We start from the raw sequence: 20663 nt of genomic DNA on the forward strand, positions 1-20663 counted from the left end.
AGAAATAACATTTTTGGTTTTTGCGACATAGTCTCAGGTTGGCCTTGAACTCAGAATCCTCTTTCCTCCCCTCAGCCTTCAAGTGCTGGGATCACAGACGTGCACCACCACGTCCATCACACACTTTTAAAGGACTTTTGTTCTTCCTCTGCTTTTAGCCATCTCCCTCAGGAGCTATTATGCTTAATGCTCATGCTTAATGCCTGTTATATGCAGGAAAAGCTCCTGGGGAGGACTGGACACTAGGGTCAAGATCTTGACCCTTGGATGACCACCGTTTTCCCTGTCAGGACATGCCATTACTTCCCGGTCTCTCCTCCCTCCCCTAAAAGAGGAGTCGCAGGACAGTTATTTACAAAGATTTATTACAGCATAGGAGGAGTTCAGGCCTGGAGTCAGGGAAGAAGGGGAAGAGAGCCAAGCAGCTGGAGGACAAGGAGAACCAAGCTCCCCGCACTGTGTGGCCCCTCTAAGGACGTATACTAAGTGGCATTCCTGGCACCAAAGCACAAACGAAAGGCAACAAGCAGCCTCTGCCAGTCCAACTTGCAGGCACCCAGCAGGAATGGGACAATAGGGGAAGACGTTCAAAATGTTGAGGCTGTGGAAAAGAATGTCTGAGGCCTGGACCCCTGGTGAGAGGGGTAGGGACTCAAAGCCCCCCCCCCCCCATAGGAAGAGGGGACAGAGGAGGAGATTTCAGGGCACTTGCAGGCTCTCGGTACCCTCCTTTCCCCAGACCTTAGAGTCCTGCCCTGTGGGTCTCCTGTGCCCAGCGGAGTGGATCTAGAGAGGGGAACTGTGAAGACGGAATATTTGTTTCTGGTCTTCTGAATTTTCCAGTGTGGGCTCTCTCCCCTCCCCCTCCCACCGGGTAAATAGAAGAATGACTGGCAAGGAGAGGCATCGGGGACTCTGGGCTTCAGCCAAAGCAAACATAGATCAGCCTTAGTCTTCTACAAGTCAGAAGCCGCAGCCCTAGCAGGTGAAAGAAAGGGTACAAAGTAGGGTGGGGACAGAGTGGGTTTCTGGGGAGCACTTCCTCCTGGAGATGCAGGACTCTGAGATTATGTACCAGGCTCATGGGGGGGTAGGGCGCTGAGGCTCCTCCCCGGGCTCTGAAAGACAAGTAGAGAGGACTCAAGGCCTGGCTTGATGGACGAGGTTTCCATCCACTCCCCCACCCCACCCTCCAAAGCTCACCACTCAGTGCTGCTCTGCCTTCTACTTGGTCCTCAGAGTTTCCATCTCTCTGGGGCTCGTCCAGAGGAGGGGGACGCTCCCAGGGCCCCTCCAGACCCTGGCCACAAGTTAGTTTCTGCCCCACTGGAAAAGAGGGCATACAAACATAGACTGAGTGCCCATCTGGTGCCCGGCAGCGTGAGTGACGACTGGTGTCTTGTAGCCAGGTTTCTGAGGCATCATCAAATAATGGGTCGAACACTGGACCGGACAACTCTCCCTATGACTGGCCATGTGACTTAACTCATAGGCACTTTTCTGAAGGAAATATTATATAAGAAGATAGGTGTAGATTACCTTAGATAAGATTATACCTGCTGGGAAGCTGGGTGTGGAGACTTACGCCAGGAATGCCAGCAGTCAGGAGGCTGAAGCAGGAGGGTTGCTTTGAGTTCAAGGTCAGCCTGAGATACATAGTTAAGATTCAGGCCAACCTGGATTGCAGAACGAGACCCTACATCAAACAAACAAGGAAACCAAAAAACCCTCTCGAGCAGCCCAGAACTGGTGGTACCCTAGAGTCACCCAGGAGTGCTGGAAATTGATGTTGCTCCTTGGTGGTCCAGTCATGTGACCCAGGGACTTCTTCCCCTTCCTAAGGAAGCATCTCTCATCAATTTTCCACCTGTTCTGGGGGGGGGGGGGGTGCTTCTCAGAGGGAGCTCACGCAGCCTTTGCAGCCCTCACACCCTCACAGCCAGAGATGCAGACAGGAGACCCAAGTCATCTTGTCCGGGCCCAAGGGCTGAACGCTTTAAGTGGGAGACTGCTTGTCACTCCCATAAATGATGGATCTAAGTCAAGTAGTGGTGGCGCACACCTTTAATCCCAGCACTGGAGAGGCAGAGGCAGGTGGATCTCTGTGACTTCCAGGCCAGCTTGGTCTACACAGCAAGTTCTAGGACAGCCAGAGCTTTTGCATAGAGAAACCCTGTCCCAGTGGGGAAAAAAAAGAAAAAAGGTCCAAAAAAGGGGGTCCAAAAAGTTTGATATTTGCACCAGGCGGGATAGACGTAGCATAGCCTCCTGTGGCCAGGCCTGGAAGCTACAACCATAGGAGGGGGTGAGGTCTTTCTGCCCAGTTGTCTCGGTGTCAGTATCTTCTGTGGGTTTTCTGGCTCTGCGGCCTTCTATGTGGGCATTAGGCGCCCTATCTCCAGGCTGCTGAGTGTAAGGGGTGCTGACCAGATCAGTTCTTAAATCCTTGATTCCATATCTGGACACTAGAGGGCACTCTCCCAACCCATACTAGGAAGGGAAAAGTCTCAAGGGTCCTGGAGAGGACAAACCAACCAGCCTCCTGAAGCACAGCAGGGGATTCAGAAATGCAGGAAAGGGAATACTGGGCTCTCTCTTTATCCCTGAACCTCCTCACAATTGGATAGGAAGTTCTTTTTTGGGTCTAGCTTCAACCGTCATGTGCCTTGCCTTAATTTTTAGAAAGAGATGAACCGTGGGAAAAACCTAGTCAGGTGAAGGATTAACCAAGGCTAGGGGATGCCAGGTCTCCCCAAATCTGGCCATAGAAGGACATCACGGGATACTTCTGGAAGAGCCATGCCTGAGCCATGGTAGCAAAACCACAGACCACAGCCCCTTCAGCTTACCAGTTCCCCTGCTGAATTTCAGGACTTCTGCCTGGCTGTCTTCCTCTTCGTCCTCCTCTTCATCCTCATCCTCATCTTCTTCATCATCTTCTCTTGGGTACCCCAGCTCCTGAAGCTCCCCTAACTCATCCTCCTCCTCCGAGGCCTGGTTCTCGTTCAAGTTGCTGATGGTCTGCAGGTGGGACTCAGCAATGCGCTGCACAGCTGGTGAGGGGAGGGACCCAGGGAGACCCAGGGTCAGCCAAGCTGCAGAGCAGCCCATGCATGCAACTGCAGCAGAGACGATGCCCTAAGGAGCCCAAGGTCAAGGGTAAAGGGTCACAGTTCACTTCACTGGGGGAATCAAACTAAGGTGGGAGCAAAAGGGGGTACATTTGATCTTATTGGCTCTTAAGCTGTTCCCAGATGCTGGGTGCCCCCCCCAAAACTGGCACCAGAAAACTCCCCTACACCACAGGACACCTGGCTGGGCAAGACCAGGCCAGCATGGCAGCAGCTTAACATTCTCTGGCCAGGGAACTTACACAGCCAGGTGCCCAGTACTGGAGAGTGTCTACCAGGGCTAACCCCAGGCAGAAAGTGTCAGGCCCATGGGCCAGAGCCATTTTCCCTGACACTGTTCACAAACACCCACCTTGCTGGGCTTCCCTGCCCAATACTGCCGGCATTAGATACCAAACTGCCCCTCTCCCCCAGGCTTCCAAAACAGGAACAATCCTGAGCCTGAGGTCACAGCACTCTGCAGCCAGTAAAGTCCTTGCCGGGCAAATGGACCATTCAGATGCAGTCCTCACAGTCTTGACCCATATCCCTAATCTCCCAGCTCCCTCTGCGGTGACCCAGAAAGCAGCAACAGCCCACCACCACCAGCACCAGGAAGACCTGCTCAGATGCAACCTAGGAAAGGAACAGTGTGGGCGGCTTCCCCAAGATGGAAAGGGGGGGGAGGGGGAAAAAGGGATGGGCTGGGGGTTCTGGGGAATGGCAAGGTTTGAAGGAACATTGTTAGGTTAAGACTGGGATGGAGGGAGCGGGGGATGCAGATCAGTTAGACCACCTGCCTAGCACATACAGAGCCTCTAGCAGAGGCCTATAATCAAAGCACCCATAAGGTAGAGGCAGGAGGATCAGGGGTTCAAATGCATCCTCAGCTACACAGTGAGATCTAATCTAGCCTGGGCTACATAAACAACCCCCTTAAACAAAACAAGACACTAGAGCAGAGTCAGCAAGGGACCAGGGGCTATCAGGATTTTAGAGCAGGTGAGTCGCTGGGTCCACAGCCTCCAGCCTAGACTCTTTGCAGTGGTCAGTGCTTCTTGGCTACCTAATCCAACAGTGGCGCCTCCCCTTAACAGCCCAGGGGGTAGGCTGGAAACCTCCGGTGCAGCAAGCAGGGCCCTGCACTTCTGCCAACTCAGGGACAGGCACAGAGGGCGCATTGTGTGTGCCCAATGCCCCGCCCTGCCCCCAGCTCCAATCCTACCTCTTCCCGCTGGCTGTGGGCAAGCTACCCAGGCAATAAAATCGCAATAAATTGCCCTGCCCTGGCCTTGGGGACCCGGCAAAGTTTCACCTTGAGCCAAAAGAAAGAGCTCTGACCTAGGAGCACCCTTTACAGCCCCCACTCCCCATCCCCGCTCCCCTGAGGCTTAGTGCCGTCCACCCTTCCTGGAGGGCTCTTGAATCCTGCCCTACAAAACCCAAACCCTGCCAGACACTTGCCCTTACCCAGAAAGGGCTAAGCTTGCCAAACAGAACCATCTCGGTACAGAAGGCCTCTGGGCTGGGGGAGAGGAGGTGGCAGGCAGTCGGGGGAGGAGAGTTGGTTCGTGATCCACCGTGATGATAGGTGTGTACAGCACCCGTGCGGCGCCCCGTGAGCTCCTGTTTGCCTTACTCAGTCTCTCATGCCTCGCTGGGCCTTCTAGAATCTACTCTTTCCTTGCCACACTGTCTCCTTCTTTTACCTCTCCATGTCTGGGACCCTAAAATCCCCCTACCCCAAGTCTTCCTTTTCAAAATTCAAGAACCCCAGTACAGCCCTCTCCTGACTCCTCCTTTGTACATCCCTGCTCTCCCTACCCAGAAGCTGGGACAGGTACGTCTTTGGTCATCTTTTGGTACACAAGAAATTTCCTGGCCCTAAACTCCTACCTCAGCACACTCCCAAAGTGCATAACCAAAGCCAGGGAGGACTGAACTGGGGGGGTGTAGCTCTCAACATTACAATGTGTTCCACTTTACAGTGTGGAAGACCCCGGCTCCCATCCCCAGCACCTCCTCAAAAGACTCGGGGGCGGGGCTGCTTTCCACCCAGCCTAGAGTGCAGACCAGGCAGATTATTTCACTTAAGACACAGTCTTGCCTGGCGGAGGTGGCGCACGCCTTTAATCCCAGCACTCAGGAGACAGAGGCAGGCAGATCCCTGTGAGTTCAAGGCCAGCCTGGTCTACAGAGCGAGATCCAGGACAGGCACCAAAACTACACAGAGAAACCCTGTCTCGAAAAACAAAACAAAACAAGAACAAAAAGACAGAGTCTCTTGATGTATCCCAAGTTAGTCTCAAACTCACTGAGCATGATCTCGAACTTCTGATCTTCCAACCTCTACCTCCCGAGTGCTAGGTTTACAGGCCTGTATGTCACCACACTTGGCTTATATGGTGTTGGGGATCGAACCCAGGGCCTCATGTGTGCTATACAAGCACTCTCGTCCCCAGTCTCAAGGCCAAGTTCCTGTACCCGGTCTTGGAAATGTGCCCCTTGTCTTCACGCCTGCTTTCGGTCCTTCCACACGTCCCTACAGGAAGTCCTTTCAGCCTGCCACTCGCTGTGCCTTCCTTCCTCCCTTCATTTTCCTGTCCCAGAGAAGCAAAGCACCTGTCCCGTTCTCCTGGCCTCCCCGCAGCTTCTCTCCTCTGTCCCCGGGCTTGGCAGGCGGGCGGGGCTGCCAGGTGCACCTGTTGACCTTGGCTGGTGCTGGGAAACCATATTAACTGCCCCCCCCCCGGGGGGGAGGTCTCAGCACACCTTTCCCCCACCCCCTCTGAGGAGAAGGGATAGGCTAGGCAGGAAGGCCTCCCATGGGGGTGGGAGGCAACCGGCACCTAGTCAGGCAGAGGCCCTAGGCATGCTCATTTGCACCTGCTCCTCCTTCAGGTACATCCCCACAGCTCCCTGGCCAGAAATCGAGTCTCCAGCTGTCCCTAAAATCCTGATTCACACCTTCCAGCCCTTTGCACACCTCCTTCCTCTGCCTGTCTTTTCTGGCCCCTTGATTCCATGAGCCTTCTTAGCCTCGTCCCTTCTGCAAACTCTCCCTGACCCTTAGAGGCGAGAGTCTGGGGACCAGGGAACAAGTCCCCCTTTTTCATTTCCACACCCCCCCCCCAGACAGGGTTTCTCTGTGTAGCTTTGGAGCCTGTCCTGGATGGCCTCGAACTCACAGAGATCTGCCTGCCTTTGCCTCCCCTGGGATTAAAGGCGTGTGCCACTGCCACCCGACCATTTTTCACTTCTTTAGGAGACATGGTTTTGCCGTGTTGTCCTAGCTGGTCTGGCGGTCACTGTGCAGCCCAGGCTGACCTCATGTCCATAGCAATTTTCCTGCCTCTGCCTCCTAAGTGCAAGGATTACAGGTATGAGCCACCAAGTATGGCAGGGGATTTTATTTTTGAGTGTTTTTTTTGTTTGTTTGTTTGTTTGTGTTTTGAGACAGGGTCTCACTACGCAACTCTGGTGGCCCAGCACTCTCTCTATAGACCAGCTTTGCCTTGAACTCACAGAAACCTTCCTGCCTCTCTGTCTCCAAAAGGCTGAGTTTACAGACCTGTGTTCCACCACACTGCCTTTACATCAGCATTAGGGCTGTAACCCGGGGCCCTCTGCATGTCAGTCAAGTGCTCTACCACTGAGCTACACTGTGAGCCCCCAAATCTTCCTCATCTTATTTTTCCCACCAATGAGATCTGGTATACGTGTCAGGAATGACATCTTTTCATCTCGACAGAAAAGCATCAAGCGGGAGTCTGGGACGCAGACCTGCAGGTGGGACTGGGACCTGAGGAGAAAACAGGGGTGAGCACTGGCCCAGCAGAGACAGAGATGTCTCCAGAGTGTCTCACTTCAGTGCTTCTTGTCCTGTGGGGCTGGCCAGCTCCCCCTCCCGCCCCCCTCAACTTACTGTGAAGCCAACAGCAGCCCTCTCCCTGCCTCTGGGAGCCTAAGAAAGAACTAGACTCCCAAGTCAGGCAGTGATTTGGTGGCAGAGCTTCCCAGTGACAGTGGCACCAGCTTACATTTCCTCTTCCTCCCCTACGTCAGCCCAGCTGCAGGACTCCGGGAGACCACAAGACAGATGGAGGGGTGAGGTTAGTACCTTTCAGCGAGGGGGGAGTGTAGGCACAGGGGTTGGGTCTCTTCGACTTCGGGTGGTGCCCCTCTCCAGAGGTTCTCTACAGGGAAGAGGCAGCTGAAACAGACTTCCCAGAGACCCCCTTCCCTCCCCCCTCCCTCCAATGACACAATTCTGACAGATGATCAAGCATGGGACACCTAGGCCAAGCCTCGTCCCCATTGGCAGAGGCTTAACTCTGGCAGGACCCAGAGTCATGGACACCCCACCCCACCCAACTCAGAGAAAAGGTGACACTGAGAACAGGGTCTTTCCAGGGAAAGGCAACTGATGTGCTAACATGTCCTGTGGTGGCCCCGGTGGCTGGTTGGCTCAGCAGGCATCAGTCTACCCCACCCTAGGCTCAGCTAAGTGTCCTTCCACCTACCCGAGGAACCTCACCTGGTGCGGAGAGGCCTCCTCCTCTGAGAAAAGTCACCAGGCATACACCAGCCATGACGGAGGAGGAAAAGGAGGAAGAGAAAAAGAATCAGGTTACTTTCCCCAAAGCCCTGAGCAGTCTTTGGGACAGCAGAATTGTGCCCTTCCCTCCTGGTGCCCACAGGTGTCAAGACAGTAAACCAACCCAGCAGACTCTCCAGTCTCCAGCCTGTCCCCCTCCCACGAAAGGCACCAGAGTTGAGACAGAGAGCCGGGAATGGGCCCTACCTACCTGGAGACGAGTGCTCTGAGAGCCGGAACAGCATGGCAGGGGTTGGTCTCCGACGCCGGATCTAGGGAGAGGGAAGACAGGATAAATACTGGATAGGGCCCCTCACCATCACTCTGAGCCAGCTGGAGGCAAGACTTTGGAGTCTTCAGGGAGCCTGGGGATCAAAGGCAGCTACAGCTCACTCAACTCACTCCCTTATCTTCCAGGGATGAAAAGCATCCAGAGGCCCAGCAATGTGTTCAAGGTCACACAGCACATTGGGTCCAAAAGACTAGAGAAGCCGTCCACGGACGCCCAGACGGTCCACGGCACAGCTGCTACAGAACCTTCTCTAGAAGCTAGAGCTGGTTAAACTCCTGCCCCCCGCTTGAACACCCTCAAGGAGGAGGTACCCATGGCTCTACCCACCAGAGGTCAGCCTGAGGGCTCCAAAGCAGCCGGACTCAGCTGTCGGAATCTGAGCCCCAGACACCCAGTGGTCTGCTGGAGTCTGGAGGTTGGAGTCTGGGTCCCTGGCACAGTCTTTCTCAAGCTGTGGGATTCCTCACCCAGTTCTCATGAAAAAATGTAAAATCGTTCTCCTTGCCCACCCCTAGCTTGGCAATCAGACCAACCGTCAGTTAATTAGGTCCCCTTGGAGCTCCAGGGAAATGCAGAAAGGACTAGGTAATTGAAGCTCAAACAGTGGCTGCCAAAAAAGCTGCTTAGGCCCAGGCTTCAGCCCACCCCAGCCAAACACCCCAAGCAGGGTTTTGCCCAATTCGCACTGCCCTCTTCAGAGCCAGCCAGTGGCATCTCAGCAACAAGTGTCCTTGCTAGGTCGTGGAGTACAGACCTCTGCCTCCACCACCTCCCCCTCACGTCTTTGTAGATCTCCCAACCTCCAAGGAAGGCAGTTCACCTCCCTGGGGTTGCGGCTCTAGGTCCTGATAACAAAAAGTAGTCAGAACAAGGTTCTGGGGACCCCAGACCAGGCCTATAGGGTGAAACTGTGGTCAACTAGACCATGAAGTTGAAATGACAGCCCCAGACGCCTAAACTGTGTGCGTCCCCCGGGGTGCCACCACGGTAACTTGGTCCCCGTGGGAAAAGGTCTAGCCTAGCGGGACTATGTAAGGGCCAAAAGGGCAATCCCACGAGCGGACTGTCTCCGGACGCCCGCTGCCAGAATCCTCCTGCCCAAGATCGGCTCAGAGGTCTGGGGAAAAGTTGCTTGGAGTCTCCAGCGAACTTCCCGCCCTGCGGGGTACCCGGCCGCGACCCAGGCGCGGTCCAGCAGAACAGCTGGGCTGCGCGGGGGATGCGTGCTGAGGGCGCTACGCGGATGGGGCGCGATCCCCTTACCATCTCCACCTGGCGGGGGTCGAGCTGACTGGGGGGCGCGGGCACCGAGAATTGGATCTTCTTGCGGTCCTTGGGGTCCATGGCGGGCTGTACGCCTGGGGTGTTGGGCTGATCCCTGCTCCGCTGTCCGGAGCTGCGGGGGGCGCGAGCTGTGCGGAGGAGAAGGAGCGCTGTCCCCGCACCCAGGAAAATCTCCGCGACCCGCGAGGGGAGCGCTCTAGGGCCAGGAGGGCTGGACCGCGGGGCTCGCCTGCGGCGCCCGGCTCGGCGTCCCCTGCCCCGGGCTCGCGGTCCCCGCGCTTCGGTTGCGCGCTACCGGGCTGGGGCGCGGGGGTTCCGGCTCCTGGCCTGCGCTCCCCACGGGTCTCGGTGGGCTGCCCTCGGCCTCGCTCCACCAGCTTCTATCTACCTTCCCTCTGCCTTCTTCCTCTCCGCGGCTCTGCCTCTGCTGGCTGCACCCCACAGGTCCCAACCCTGGGGTCCCAGCCCGTCCCCTCCGCCAGGGACTGGCGCCTAGGCGCTCGGAGGGAGGGCTTAGGAGAAAGCGGCCAATGAGCATCGAGAAGCGTGTTCTCCCGGGGATGGGAGGAGGGTGCAGAGAGCGAGCCAGGGCCGGGGGAGCGGCCTGGGGGCCCCCTGCCGTCTCCCCAGAACTCGGCGTTGCATTATTGATGGAGTCCAGCCGCGAGGCTAAGGGGAGGGCGGGGGGGGGCAGCTGGAGCTGGGACTCTGGCCTTAGCCACTTCGGGGGGGGGGGACCCCGGGACGTGGAGTTTCAAGGGAGGCCTGTGAGGTCGAGAAGAGAGTGCCAGCATGTCACGCTGTGAATGGGGGTGTCCTAGAAAGCGAGTGTGAGAGAGGTGTGCGGGGGAGGACACCTGTCAGTCATCGTGGTAGGGAGTATGTGCAAGTGAGTGCCAGAGGCCTGGAGTGCTAGAGCTGGGGAGGGTGGGGGTCGGTGTGGTGTGAGTGTGTGAGTCTATGTAAGTGTGTCAGAGTGTCAAAGATGCGGGTGTGAGTGGCAGCGTGTGGGAGGACTGCGTGTGTGCGGGGGAGGGTGTGGGTGTGGAGGAGGATGTTAGAGGCTGTCAAGGTGATGGGCAGGCGGGTGCCAGCTTGCGGGGCGGGGGAGGGGGGGGGCTTGCAGGAGAGCCTGTGCAGGAGAGGGGCTTGAGGCTGAGAGGGTGAGAGCAAATTCCCCGGGGGAGAGGGGATGAGTCCCTGCCATCACGTACCCAGCATTCACGTGTCTCCTGCCTTTTCTCCCCATCTTCTGGGGGAGGGGACAGAACCAACCAGGGGGCAGGGTTGGGGGGCTGCCTTAGCAGTACACGTGCCATCACGTGTGGGCTTGGTGCGTTGGGGAGCAGAGCTGGGGGAGAGAGGTGGGTGTGTGATCATTCTGAGGTGCCAGCCTCTTCTACAGATGTGTGTGTGTGTGTGTGTGTGTGTGTGTGTGTGTGTGTGTGTGTTATGGAGGAGAGGGGCTGCTTTGTGGGTTAAGTGGCCCTGTTTATCTGCCCAAGCCCTCGAGTCTCTGCAGGAGCTGGCGCTACCCTCTGTGGGGCTGGCAAGAAGGACTGAATGCCTCTCTGTAGCACCCAGAAGGGGTGTGTGTGGACCTGTGCCCGTGTGTGCCCTCCTGGGGCTCTGTTTGTGTTGGCTGTCCTCTCTCCTGGTCACTCTCAGGCCAGGAACAGCAGGGGCCCTCCTCACCACACCCCCAACTCCGCCAGCAACTTTTCCACTCCCAGCCCCAGCGCTGTGGCTCCGGTGGAATGAGAGGCCGCGGAGTCTTATGGAAATGAGGTCAGGGGCATGCTGTTCTGCCCCAGACTCAGTGCCCTCTGGGGGATGAGAGGGAGAGAAGGTGCCAGGGGCCAAGCTTTGCTCTTGGGAATAGGATGTCCCGGTGGCCAGGCCCCACGTCCTCCAGCCCAAGCCTGGCCACAGCTTGTTGACATATATTCTCTGGGAAACAGCCCATGCTGGGTTGCTGGCCCAGGACATGGGCATCTCTGCCAGTCCCTAGCGTGGCCCAGGACCCCTCTTCCAGATGGGGTGTGGTGGGGAATGACAAAGGCCAGTTGTCAGCTTGTTGGGAGGATAAAGAGGTCCATGGCCAGACAGCAACCTGGGCAGCCTTTAGGCCAAAGTTGGAGTAAGAGACTGGAGCACACCCTGCTGGGGCACTTGAGGAAGGGTATGTGGTGAAGGGACCGAGGGCAGGGATGAGGCTCTGCCCCCCCCCCCCCCCAGTATAGCTCAGTGCCCATTGGAAACTTATGGAAACACACTGGTTGACCTAAACAGTTAGGACGGGTTCCCCCTCCCAAGGTGCCTGGGTAGGGAGACAAGAGCACAATTTTGTTCCCATCACAAGATGGGTCCTTGGGGACAGCGGTGGTCTTCACCTCTTTGCCCAGCTGTGTCTGGGTGTAATGCCTCTGGCTCCTCAATCCTGAAAGGAACCATGAAAGGTAGGGAGATATATGTATGCATGGGGGACAGGCAGAAGGGGAGGGACACAGAGCTAGGAGGGCCGGGGAGGGGGTCGTGGAGAGAGTGAAAAGGAGAGAGGACCCATGTGAGACAGGAAGAGACAAAGGAAAGTCAAGAGGAGAAAGCCTCATGACAGAAGAGATGGAGAGAGAGTAAAAATAGCTGGCATTAAGATAATTGCAGCTCACAGCTCTGCCCTCCGTTAGGAATTAAATGAGGTTTTATTACTTTGATTTTTCTCTCCTGGATCCTACGCGACTTCTCAGGAACTTGGGGAAAAGTTTTTCCGGTGGGCGGCCAGGTGGCGGAGGCTGCGTGGGTGACAGAGAGGAAGGGAACAGGGAACTGGGGAGGGAGGGACAGGGGCGAGGAGTGGGTACAGGACGGTGGGGGTGGCGGCGGTGGCGGCGGAGCCCAGCCAGAGTTAGAGGAGGGGGCTGGACAAACAGGTGGGAGGGCTGAGAAGCCAGCGTGACTTCCATTCACTTCGGCTTGGAATTAATCATATGCAAATGAGATGTAAAAATAATATGTCACTCCTGGGTTATTATTCTTGAGTTGGAGGCACAGGCGGCTAGGTCCAAAGAACAATTTCAAGTCCTCGTTTGACTTCATTCCTGCTTGCTCGGACTAACGAGGTTGTTTAGTGGCGTGTCCGTTACCTCATCTCGGGTGTGAGCACTGTCTGGAGGCAATGTTCTCTCTGGTATTTGCTTTCTCTTCTTGACCCAGTCCCTGCCGTGCAAGAGCCATTACACCCTCCTTCTCTGGAAGACGACTTGGGGAAGGTGCTGTGAGGCCTTTGCTCTCATTTGAGGAGGTGAAAAAGGACAATCACCACCCACCCACCCCTTTTTTTCCCTTCCTCAATCCAAGCATATAAATTCACATGGACAAAAAAAAAACAACCCATAGTGGGACATCCCTGGATAGGAATCTCAGGTCCGAGGCTTATTGTGTGAACGTCGACGAGTTCCTCTGCGTCTCCTCGCTTCTGTAAGTTTCATAGCCCACCTTGCACAGTGGCTGTGGTGTCTCAACAGGATAAAAATGTAAGCCCCTGTGCAGTCTTCCACGGTTTGGTCCTCCCCGCTGTTTCAGAGATGAAGTTCTGTCGATGACCAGCAGGTGGCGGAATCGGCCAGGGTTCGGGCCGCTGCACCGCTGGCGATGTGGGTCTGTAGTTAGGCATCGCACAGGTGACCTTGGCACCACCGAGCAGAGCTGGAACTGGAAAGAGTGGCATGTGGCAGCCGAAAGGGAGGAGGCCCCAGGAAGTCCTGGGACGCAGCTTTAGAGGAGCCGGGGAAAACTCGCTGGATACACAGGGTCATCTTTCCCTGCTGCTGAGGGAAGAGGAGAGCGAGCGATTGGGGAAGTGAAGGAGGGAGCAATTCAAAAAGGAGGACAAGGGGATTCTTAGTCAAGAAGATGCTGGACAGTCATCTGAGACATTCGACTACACATTCATTCACCTATTTATCCACCATCTATCTTTTCACCCTTAAATATATTCATATCTGTACTTATGTGCTTAAAAAAAACCCAAAAACTTACAGTCTGGGCATGGTGGCGCACACCTATAATCCCAGCATTCATTTGGGAATGCAGAGGTAGGCAGATCTCTGAGTTTGAAGCCAGTTTGGTCTACAGAGCCAGGACAGCCAGGACTACACAGAGAAACTTTGTCTCAAAAAAAAACACACAAAACAAAACAAAACTTACAAACGAACAACAGACTGTAACAGTTGTGAGCATTCATTTCAATGGAGTTTTGAATTACGTTTAAAGATTGTTTTCATTCATGTGTATGACTATTTTCCTTGCCTACGCACCACCTATGTGCAGAGTCACAGGAGGGCCTCTGAACGCCTAGAGTTACAGTTGTAAGCTGCCATCTGGGTACTGGGAACCAAATCCTGGTCCTCTGCAAGAACAGCAAGTAGGTTTTTTTTATTGTTGTTTTGTGTGTTATGTTTTCAAGACAGAGTGTCTCTGTGTAGCTCTGGATGTCCTGGAACTTGCTCCGTAGACCAGGCTGGCCTCAAACTCAGAGATCCACCTGCCTCTGCCTCCTGAGTGCTGGGATTAAAGATGTGCACCACCACCACCCAGCCCATGAACGGCAAATATTTTTAACTTCTGAGCCATCTCTTTGCCCTTATTATTTTGAGACAGGGTGGAACTCACTATGTAGACCAGGCTAGCCTTGAACTCACAGAGATGCTCTTGCCCTCTACCTCCTGAGTGCTGGGTTTTGTCATGAGCCACCATGCCCAGTTGAAAATTCTATATAGCATGTGACCAACACAAATATATATATTCCCCCCTAATAAACTTCTCTTTCCCCACCTGGTTCAATTGCTTCCTGTACTACTGGTTCTACGTGAATCAAAACTCATATATTATATGAATATATGTATATGTGTGTGTATATGTGTGTAGCTGAAAGTTTTCCTGTGTCCTGCCTGGTCCACAGCCACTCAGACCCAAGTAAACACACAGAGGCTTATATTATTTTTAAACTATGGCCATGGCAAACTTCTCACTAGCTAGCTCTTACATCTTATTTTTTTTTTTTTTTTTTTTTTTTGGTTTTTCGAGACAGGGTTTCTCTGTGTAGCTTTGCGCCTTTCCTGGAACTCACTTGGTAGCCCAGGTTGGCCTCGAACTCACAGAGATCCGCCTGGCTCTGCCTCCCGAGTGCTGGGATTAAAGGCATGCGCCACCACCACCCGGCCTAAATTAACCCATTTCTATAAATCTATACTTTGCTACGTGGCTCGTGGCTTACTGGTACCTTTACATCTTGCTTCTCTTGGTGACTGCTGGCAGTTTCTCCTCTGTTCTGTCTTTCTCCTTCCTCTCTCTCTAGTTAGAATGTCCCGCCTAACCTTACTCTGCCTCACCATTGACCAAACAGCTTTATTTATCAACCAATCAGAGCAACCATATTTACAGCATACAGAGCAACATCACCCATCCTATACATTATATATATATATATATATACATATAATATATATAATATATTATTTTACATGCATTGGTGTTTTGCCTGCATGTATGTCTGTATGAGGGTACCAGGTCCCCTGGAATTGGAGTTATAGACAGTTGTATGCTGCCATGTGGTTGCTGGGAATTGAACTCGGGACCTCTGGAAGAGCAGCCAGTACTCTTAACTGCTGAGCCGTCTCTCCAGCCCTCTTCTTTAAAAAAAAAAAGATTTATTTTATTTATTATATAAACAGTGTTCTTTCTGCAAGTTTGCCTGTACTCCAGAAGAGGGCACCAGATCTCATTACAGATGGCTGTGAGCCACCATGTGGTTGATGGGATTTGAAATCACGACCTCTGGAAGAGCAGTCAGTCCTCTTAACTGCTGAGCCATCTCTCCAGCTCTTTTTTTTTTTTTTAAAGTTTCATATTTTTATGTGTGTGGGTGTTTTGCCTTCTTGTACACCACCTGTGCACATGGCCAGAAGAGGGCAACAGAACCCTTGGAGTTACAGACAATTGTAAGCTGAAATATATATGGGTGCTGGGAACCAAACCCTGGTCCTTTGCAACAGCAAATGTTCTTAACTTCATGTATATCTACATGTGTATGCAGTGCCAGAAGGGGCCAGAAGAGGGCGCCACCACATTCCCTGGATCTTGAGTTACAGACAATTGTGAGCCACCATGTGGGTGCTGGGAATTGAACTCAGCTCCTCTGGAAGAGCAGCCAGTGCTCTTAACTGATGAACCATCTCCCCAGCCCCACAGCCAGTGCTCTTCATCCTCGCTCTTTTTTTTTTCTTTTTTCTTTTTTTTGGTTTTTCAAGACAGGGTTTCTCTGTGTAGCTTTGCGCCTTTCCTGGGACTCACTTGGTAGCCCAGGCTGGCCTCGAACTCACAGAGATCCGCCTGGCTCTGCCTCCCGAGTGCTGGGATTAAAGGCGTGCGCCACCACCTCCCGGCCTTCATCCTCGCTCTTAAGCTCTTAACCCATGAATCAAAGCTCTTAGCCCGTGAGGACACATCTGTCCTCTCCACCATGTATCTTTACGCTGAACTCGAAGGCACTGTAGGGAAGACGGATTGAAGAATGAGTGAATAAAATAAACATGTGAGTTGTAGGCACTGAAAGGTTTTTTTTTGTGTTTTTGTTGCTGTGTTTGTTTGGTTCGCTCTTGTTTGGAGCCTTTACTGTCCTGGACACTGAGCTAAGCCCTGTATATGATGCGGTATCTCTTTTTATCCTCTAGCATAGTCCCATTTTATAGATGGGATAACTGAGGCTGAGAGGGCTTTAGCAGCTTTTGCCCTAGTTCAAATACAAGACAGTCGTATCCAGCAAGGTGATTCATATTGAAATCTCAGCATTCAGGAGGTTGAATCAGGAGGATTACAAGCTGCAGATTAATCTGGTTTGTAAACAAACAAAAACACCCACAGACAGTCACAGAGCCCCCCTTTTTTGCCATGGGGGTGGGGTGTTAGCTCAGTCTCCGGGCCTTTTTCATGATAGATTAGCACTGAGCTGCATCCCCAGCTCTGGGGTCCTCACAGGGCCTTAAAATACAGCCTTGGCAGACCCGGAGCTCACTGTGTAGACCAGGCTGACTTTGAACTCGCAGTGCAGGGATTAAAGGTGTCTGACTTTACTTCTGTCTTTAACACGTTCAGAATCGAGAGTGGAAGATCACTAGCACGCACTGGAGTGGGCTTCCTTCCAGCTCCTTTTAACCTGGTTTCTCTCCTGCCCAGCTCGGTGTCGTCCCTGAAGTAGAAATTGGTGTGCCGAGGCTGCCCTCTGGTGGCAGAAACAAGTACAGTAGCATCTGTGCCCTCTGGCGCCCCCAAGTGGAAGCTGGGATGTCGGTGAGAAGAAAGCAAGCTGCAACCCAAGCGGGGGAGGTGGGGGCAGCCTCAGCCGCCGGCACCTGGAGACCCCCTGCTCTGGCCACTGCCTGGTGCCCCCCGAGGTGCCAGCTGAGGCTGCCCCCGAAGAATGCCAGCTGCCGGAGCTCGCCGCCTCCCTCTCCCTCCACCAGCCTCACACACACTCCAATCCCGGTCCAGTCGGCTGCTTCCATTCCCTGAAGAAGAGGCCCTAAAGTTAAAACAGCTGTTAATTTATAAACCAATTTTTCCGTGACTGCTTAATAAATCGCCAGCAGCTGCTCTGCCCCCTCCTCCTGCCCAGGCACCCGGCCCCGGGGGCTGCATGGAGAAGCTCAGGGCTGCCAGCCTACCTCTCTGCCTCCTTTGCCCACCAGCTCCCAACTTGCCCCCAGTTCCCCCAAAAGGGGAAAATCCGGGTGAGCCCAGCTTCCCTGATCTTGAGCAGAGGGCTAAAATGAGAACAGGTTTTCTTTCCTAAAGGCTATCCCCCCCAACACCCCAACGCCCCTCCCTAAACTCCCAGGCCCAGAAGGTGGCAGTCGAGTTCCCTGGCTCTGGGGAATGAAAATGCATCGCTTCCCTGCTGACGTCCCCTTGGGCCACTGGGTGGCCAGGGGACCCTGGTCTGGCCCAGGGCTCATGCTTGGGAGTGCTGGAATCTCAGTGTCTCTGCCAGGGTGGTCCCCTGACAGATGCTAAATGAAGCTTTTCCCTCAAGAGCGGGCTGAGGGGAAGCGGGGTGGGGGTGGGGGTGCTAGGATAGCACCCCTTCCAGAAAGACACCCCCTTCTCAGAAGCAGAGGTAAAACCTGGGTCTCCTGAAAAGGCTCTCTGCCCAGCTTTTTCCAGCGTGGAGAAAGTAGCTCATATCCTCTACGGAGGAGGGACCCAGAGAAACAGGCTCTTTCTCCTTGTGTCTCCGTGTCCCTAAGGTCCCTGCTCCTGCTGTTGCTGCTGCTGCTGCTGGAGACTCTGCTTGGGACAGGGACATCAGCAACCTGGCCATGCCACAAACCTTGTAACATGGAGCAGAAAGGCAAAGCACAGCAGCCAGTAGTTCAAATCCTGCTTAAACCACTTATTAACCATGGGCTAAGGCAAGCCCAAACCCCTTCCTTTCCTCTCAGCCTCCCTTTATAAAAATGGGGGAAATAGCCGGGCGGTGGTGGCGCACGCCTTTAATCCCAGCACTCGGGAGGCAGAGCCAGGCGGATCTCTGTGAGTTCGAGGCCAGCCTGGACTACCAAGTGAGTTCCAGGAGAGGCGCAAAGCTACACAGAGAAACCCTGTCTCGAAAAAAAAAAAAAAATGGGGGAAATAAAACTGTTGTGAAAAGTAAACAAAGTGGTGTACATAAGCACACAGTAAAAGAAAGGTTCGTTAGGAATTCGGAGCTACCTTCTCCTTCCCCTGTCTCATACTGCAGGTGGAACTCCTGTGCCCCGCCCCCCCAAGCAACAATCAAGCCTTGGGTGTGGAAGTCCCCAGGGTGTAGTCGGGGTGAAGCACACCTTTAATCCCAGCACCTGGGAAGCAGAGACAAACAGGTCAGAGTTTGAGGCCAGCCTCATTACAGAGTAAAACTTTGTCTCAAAAAACAAAATCCAGCCCGGTTGGTGGTGGCGCACACCTTTAATCTCAACACTGGGGACGCAGAGGCAGGAGGATCTCTGTGAGTTTGAGGCCAGCCTGGGCTACAGAGTGAGTTCCAGAACAGCCAGGACTACACTGTCTTGAACAAAACAAAACAAACAAACAAATACAAATGCAAACCCCAAAAGTTCCTAGGTGACTTGTAGGAAAAATGAAGATCATTGGAAATGCTCCCATGAAAATTAAGGGGAGCCGGGCAGTGGTGGTGCACGCCTTTAATCCCAGCACTCGGGAGGCAGAGGCAGGCGGATCTCTGTGAGTTCGAGGCCAGCCTGGGCTGCAGAGTGAGTTCCAGGAAAAGGCGCAAAGCTACACAGAGAAACCCTGTCTCGAAAAACCAAAAAAAAAAAAAAAAAAAAGAAAAGAAAAGAAAGAAAATTAAGGGAGGAAAAAAAAAAACCTCAGGCAGAGTCCCTGGGCTATAGTGCCCTACATGAGCTTTCTCCCTCTGGTCTACAGTTCACCCCCAGCCCTCTCCTCCAGCAGCCAGGGGCCCTTTCCAGAATGCGGCGAGAAAAGGGATGAAAAGGCTCCTCCCCGTGATGAAAAGGCTCCTCCCCGTGAGAGCTCCTGTAGTCTCCCCTTGGCAAGAAAGTTCTCCTCACAGTCTAGCTGAAAGCCTTTCTGTTTTCTCTCCTGTTCTCTGATAATCAGGGGTTGCCACGGTCTGGACCCCTTCTGGTCCTCCTCCAGAAGACTGAGTGAGCTCGGGCTGGTGTGCTTTAGAGCAAATTGGGCATCTGCCTGACCCTTGGGGTCCATATGCCTAAACTGGGGGTGTTCCCGGACCCTATGTCCTGGGTGGATGCAGATGGAATGGGATACTTACCGCCCATGAAGCCTTCCACAGGACCTGGAGCAGGAGCTGGGTGTGGTGGAAGGAAGGGCAGAGTGTGGGTGCTGGAGAGGATGCAGATGCCAAGGCCCCATGATCCTAGTTCAGGTGGGCCACCGTGGGCCAGCCACTTAACCTTCCTATGCCCTTATTTTCCATCCATAAAATGGGGAAGGTAACAGAGTCTGTGTCACAGAGACATCTGGGGCTCTGGGGACAGTTCTCCAACAGCATGAATGTTTGCTGAGGTGTGACCAGTGGGGCCCCTCGAGGCTTTGCCCCCAAATAATTGCTGGGCATGTGAAGGCAGGAACTTGGAGAGTGTCTCGAGTGGACTCGCGGCCCTGGCACGGAGCTCGAGGAGGGGTTATGGCTCAGGACAAGACTCTGGTCCTCACCTGCCCATTTTGCCCACCTCTGGCATCCCCCTAGACCTTGGCTTCTGACCACTCTGATCCCTCAACCTCCCCAGTCAATGAAGCTGCCAGCCCCCTCCCTGCGCCTGAGGTCCAGACTATGTCCTGGAAATAAAGCAGGGTCCCTGGGGCCCACTCAAGCCGAAGACTGCTCTGCCAGGGTGCCAGCTGGTGCCCACGGGGCGGGGCTGAGGTTTGATCATGTGGAAAGGGAAAGTTGGAACCACCCCTAACTCTGATGGTCACTACCAGAGACAAGAAAAGACTGGGGGGTACCGAGGACATCTTATAGGAACAGGAGGTGAGATTTAAAAATTGCCTTTTCCTGTGCCTCAGTTTACCCAGCCATCCAAGAAAGGATTCTTCATTCCCCTATCCCAGGTTCTCTGGGGCTCCAAAAGCCTTAGCACTGGCCTCTCACAGCTCCGTGCCCTCTTTTCGTTTCTTAAAGAAACGAGGCTCAGCCTCCTACCCGCCCAGGTTCTCTCAGAAGCTACCCGGGGGACCAGAGGTGGAGACGGGTAGCAGAAAGCCGTAGGCTCAAGACAGCCCCCCCAGGGAATGGGGGTACATCTCAAGGCCGCCCAGGGTGCCAGTCCCTGCCGTGATGACCCGGAGCTCCCCGCCCCTGCCCCTTCCCGCCTCCTCTGGCCCTTTAAGAGCCTCTCCGCGCGCTGCCGTCCCGGATCAGCCAGAGAGACCATTAAAATTTTATGCAGAATGAAAATGGGCCAGGTCTCCAGCTTCCTCGCTCCCATCCAATGATTTATTACTCGCAAATACCACAGAACTAATTAGTATAGTAATTAATTAATACGCATTTGCATATTTGCATGTGCAATTAGTGCAGTGGAGTGATTACTGGGAGAATGAGGGCCCCGGATTGTCAGATGTGAGGGGGAAGTGGCCTGGAAAAGAGTTAGTGGGAATGAACTTTGCAGGGAGCGCGGGGCGGGAGCGCGGCCGGGGCGGGGCGCTGCGCGGGCTGCGGGGGTGCGGAGCTCGGGCGTGGGGAGAGCGGGGGACCCCCGCGGCCTCCGACTCGGGGCAGGGGTCGCGACCCCGGCACCCCGCCCGCCCGGCCGCGCCCGCCCCGCCCCCGCCG

At 54.3% G+C, this 20663-nt stretch overlaps 1 protein-coding gene across 1 annotated transcript; it reads right to left on the minus strand.

The window, feature by feature from the left end:
- Positions 1–347: 347 nt before the first annotated feature.
- Ppp1r1b (protein phosphatase 1 regulatory inhibitor subunit 1B) lies at positions 348–9907 on the minus strand. The gene is made up of 8 exons (XM_052755773.1): positions 9672–9907; positions 9263–9411; positions 7919–7979; positions 7648–7670; positions 7231–7306; positions 2850–3053; positions 1204–1326; positions 348–1118 (listed from the first exon to the last, which is right to left on the minus strand). Exons 2-8 carry the CDS (start codon positions 9341–9343, stop codon positions 1081–1083), a joined length of 606 nt encoding a protein of 201 aa, XP_052611733.1. The 5' UTR covers positions 9344–9411; positions 9672–9907; the 3' UTR covers positions 348–1080.
- Positions 9908–20663: the final 10756 nt, after the last annotated feature.

This window comes from Peromyscus californicus, unplaced genomic scaffold (genome assembly GCF_007827085.1).
Source record: "Peromyscus californicus insignis strain IS unplaced genomic scaffold, ASM782708v3 Scaffold_3__1_contigs__length_106647218, whole genome shotgun sequence".
Classification (NCBI taxonomy): domain Eukaryota; kingdom Metazoa; phylum Chordata; class Mammalia; order Rodentia; family Cricetidae; genus Peromyscus; species Peromyscus californicus.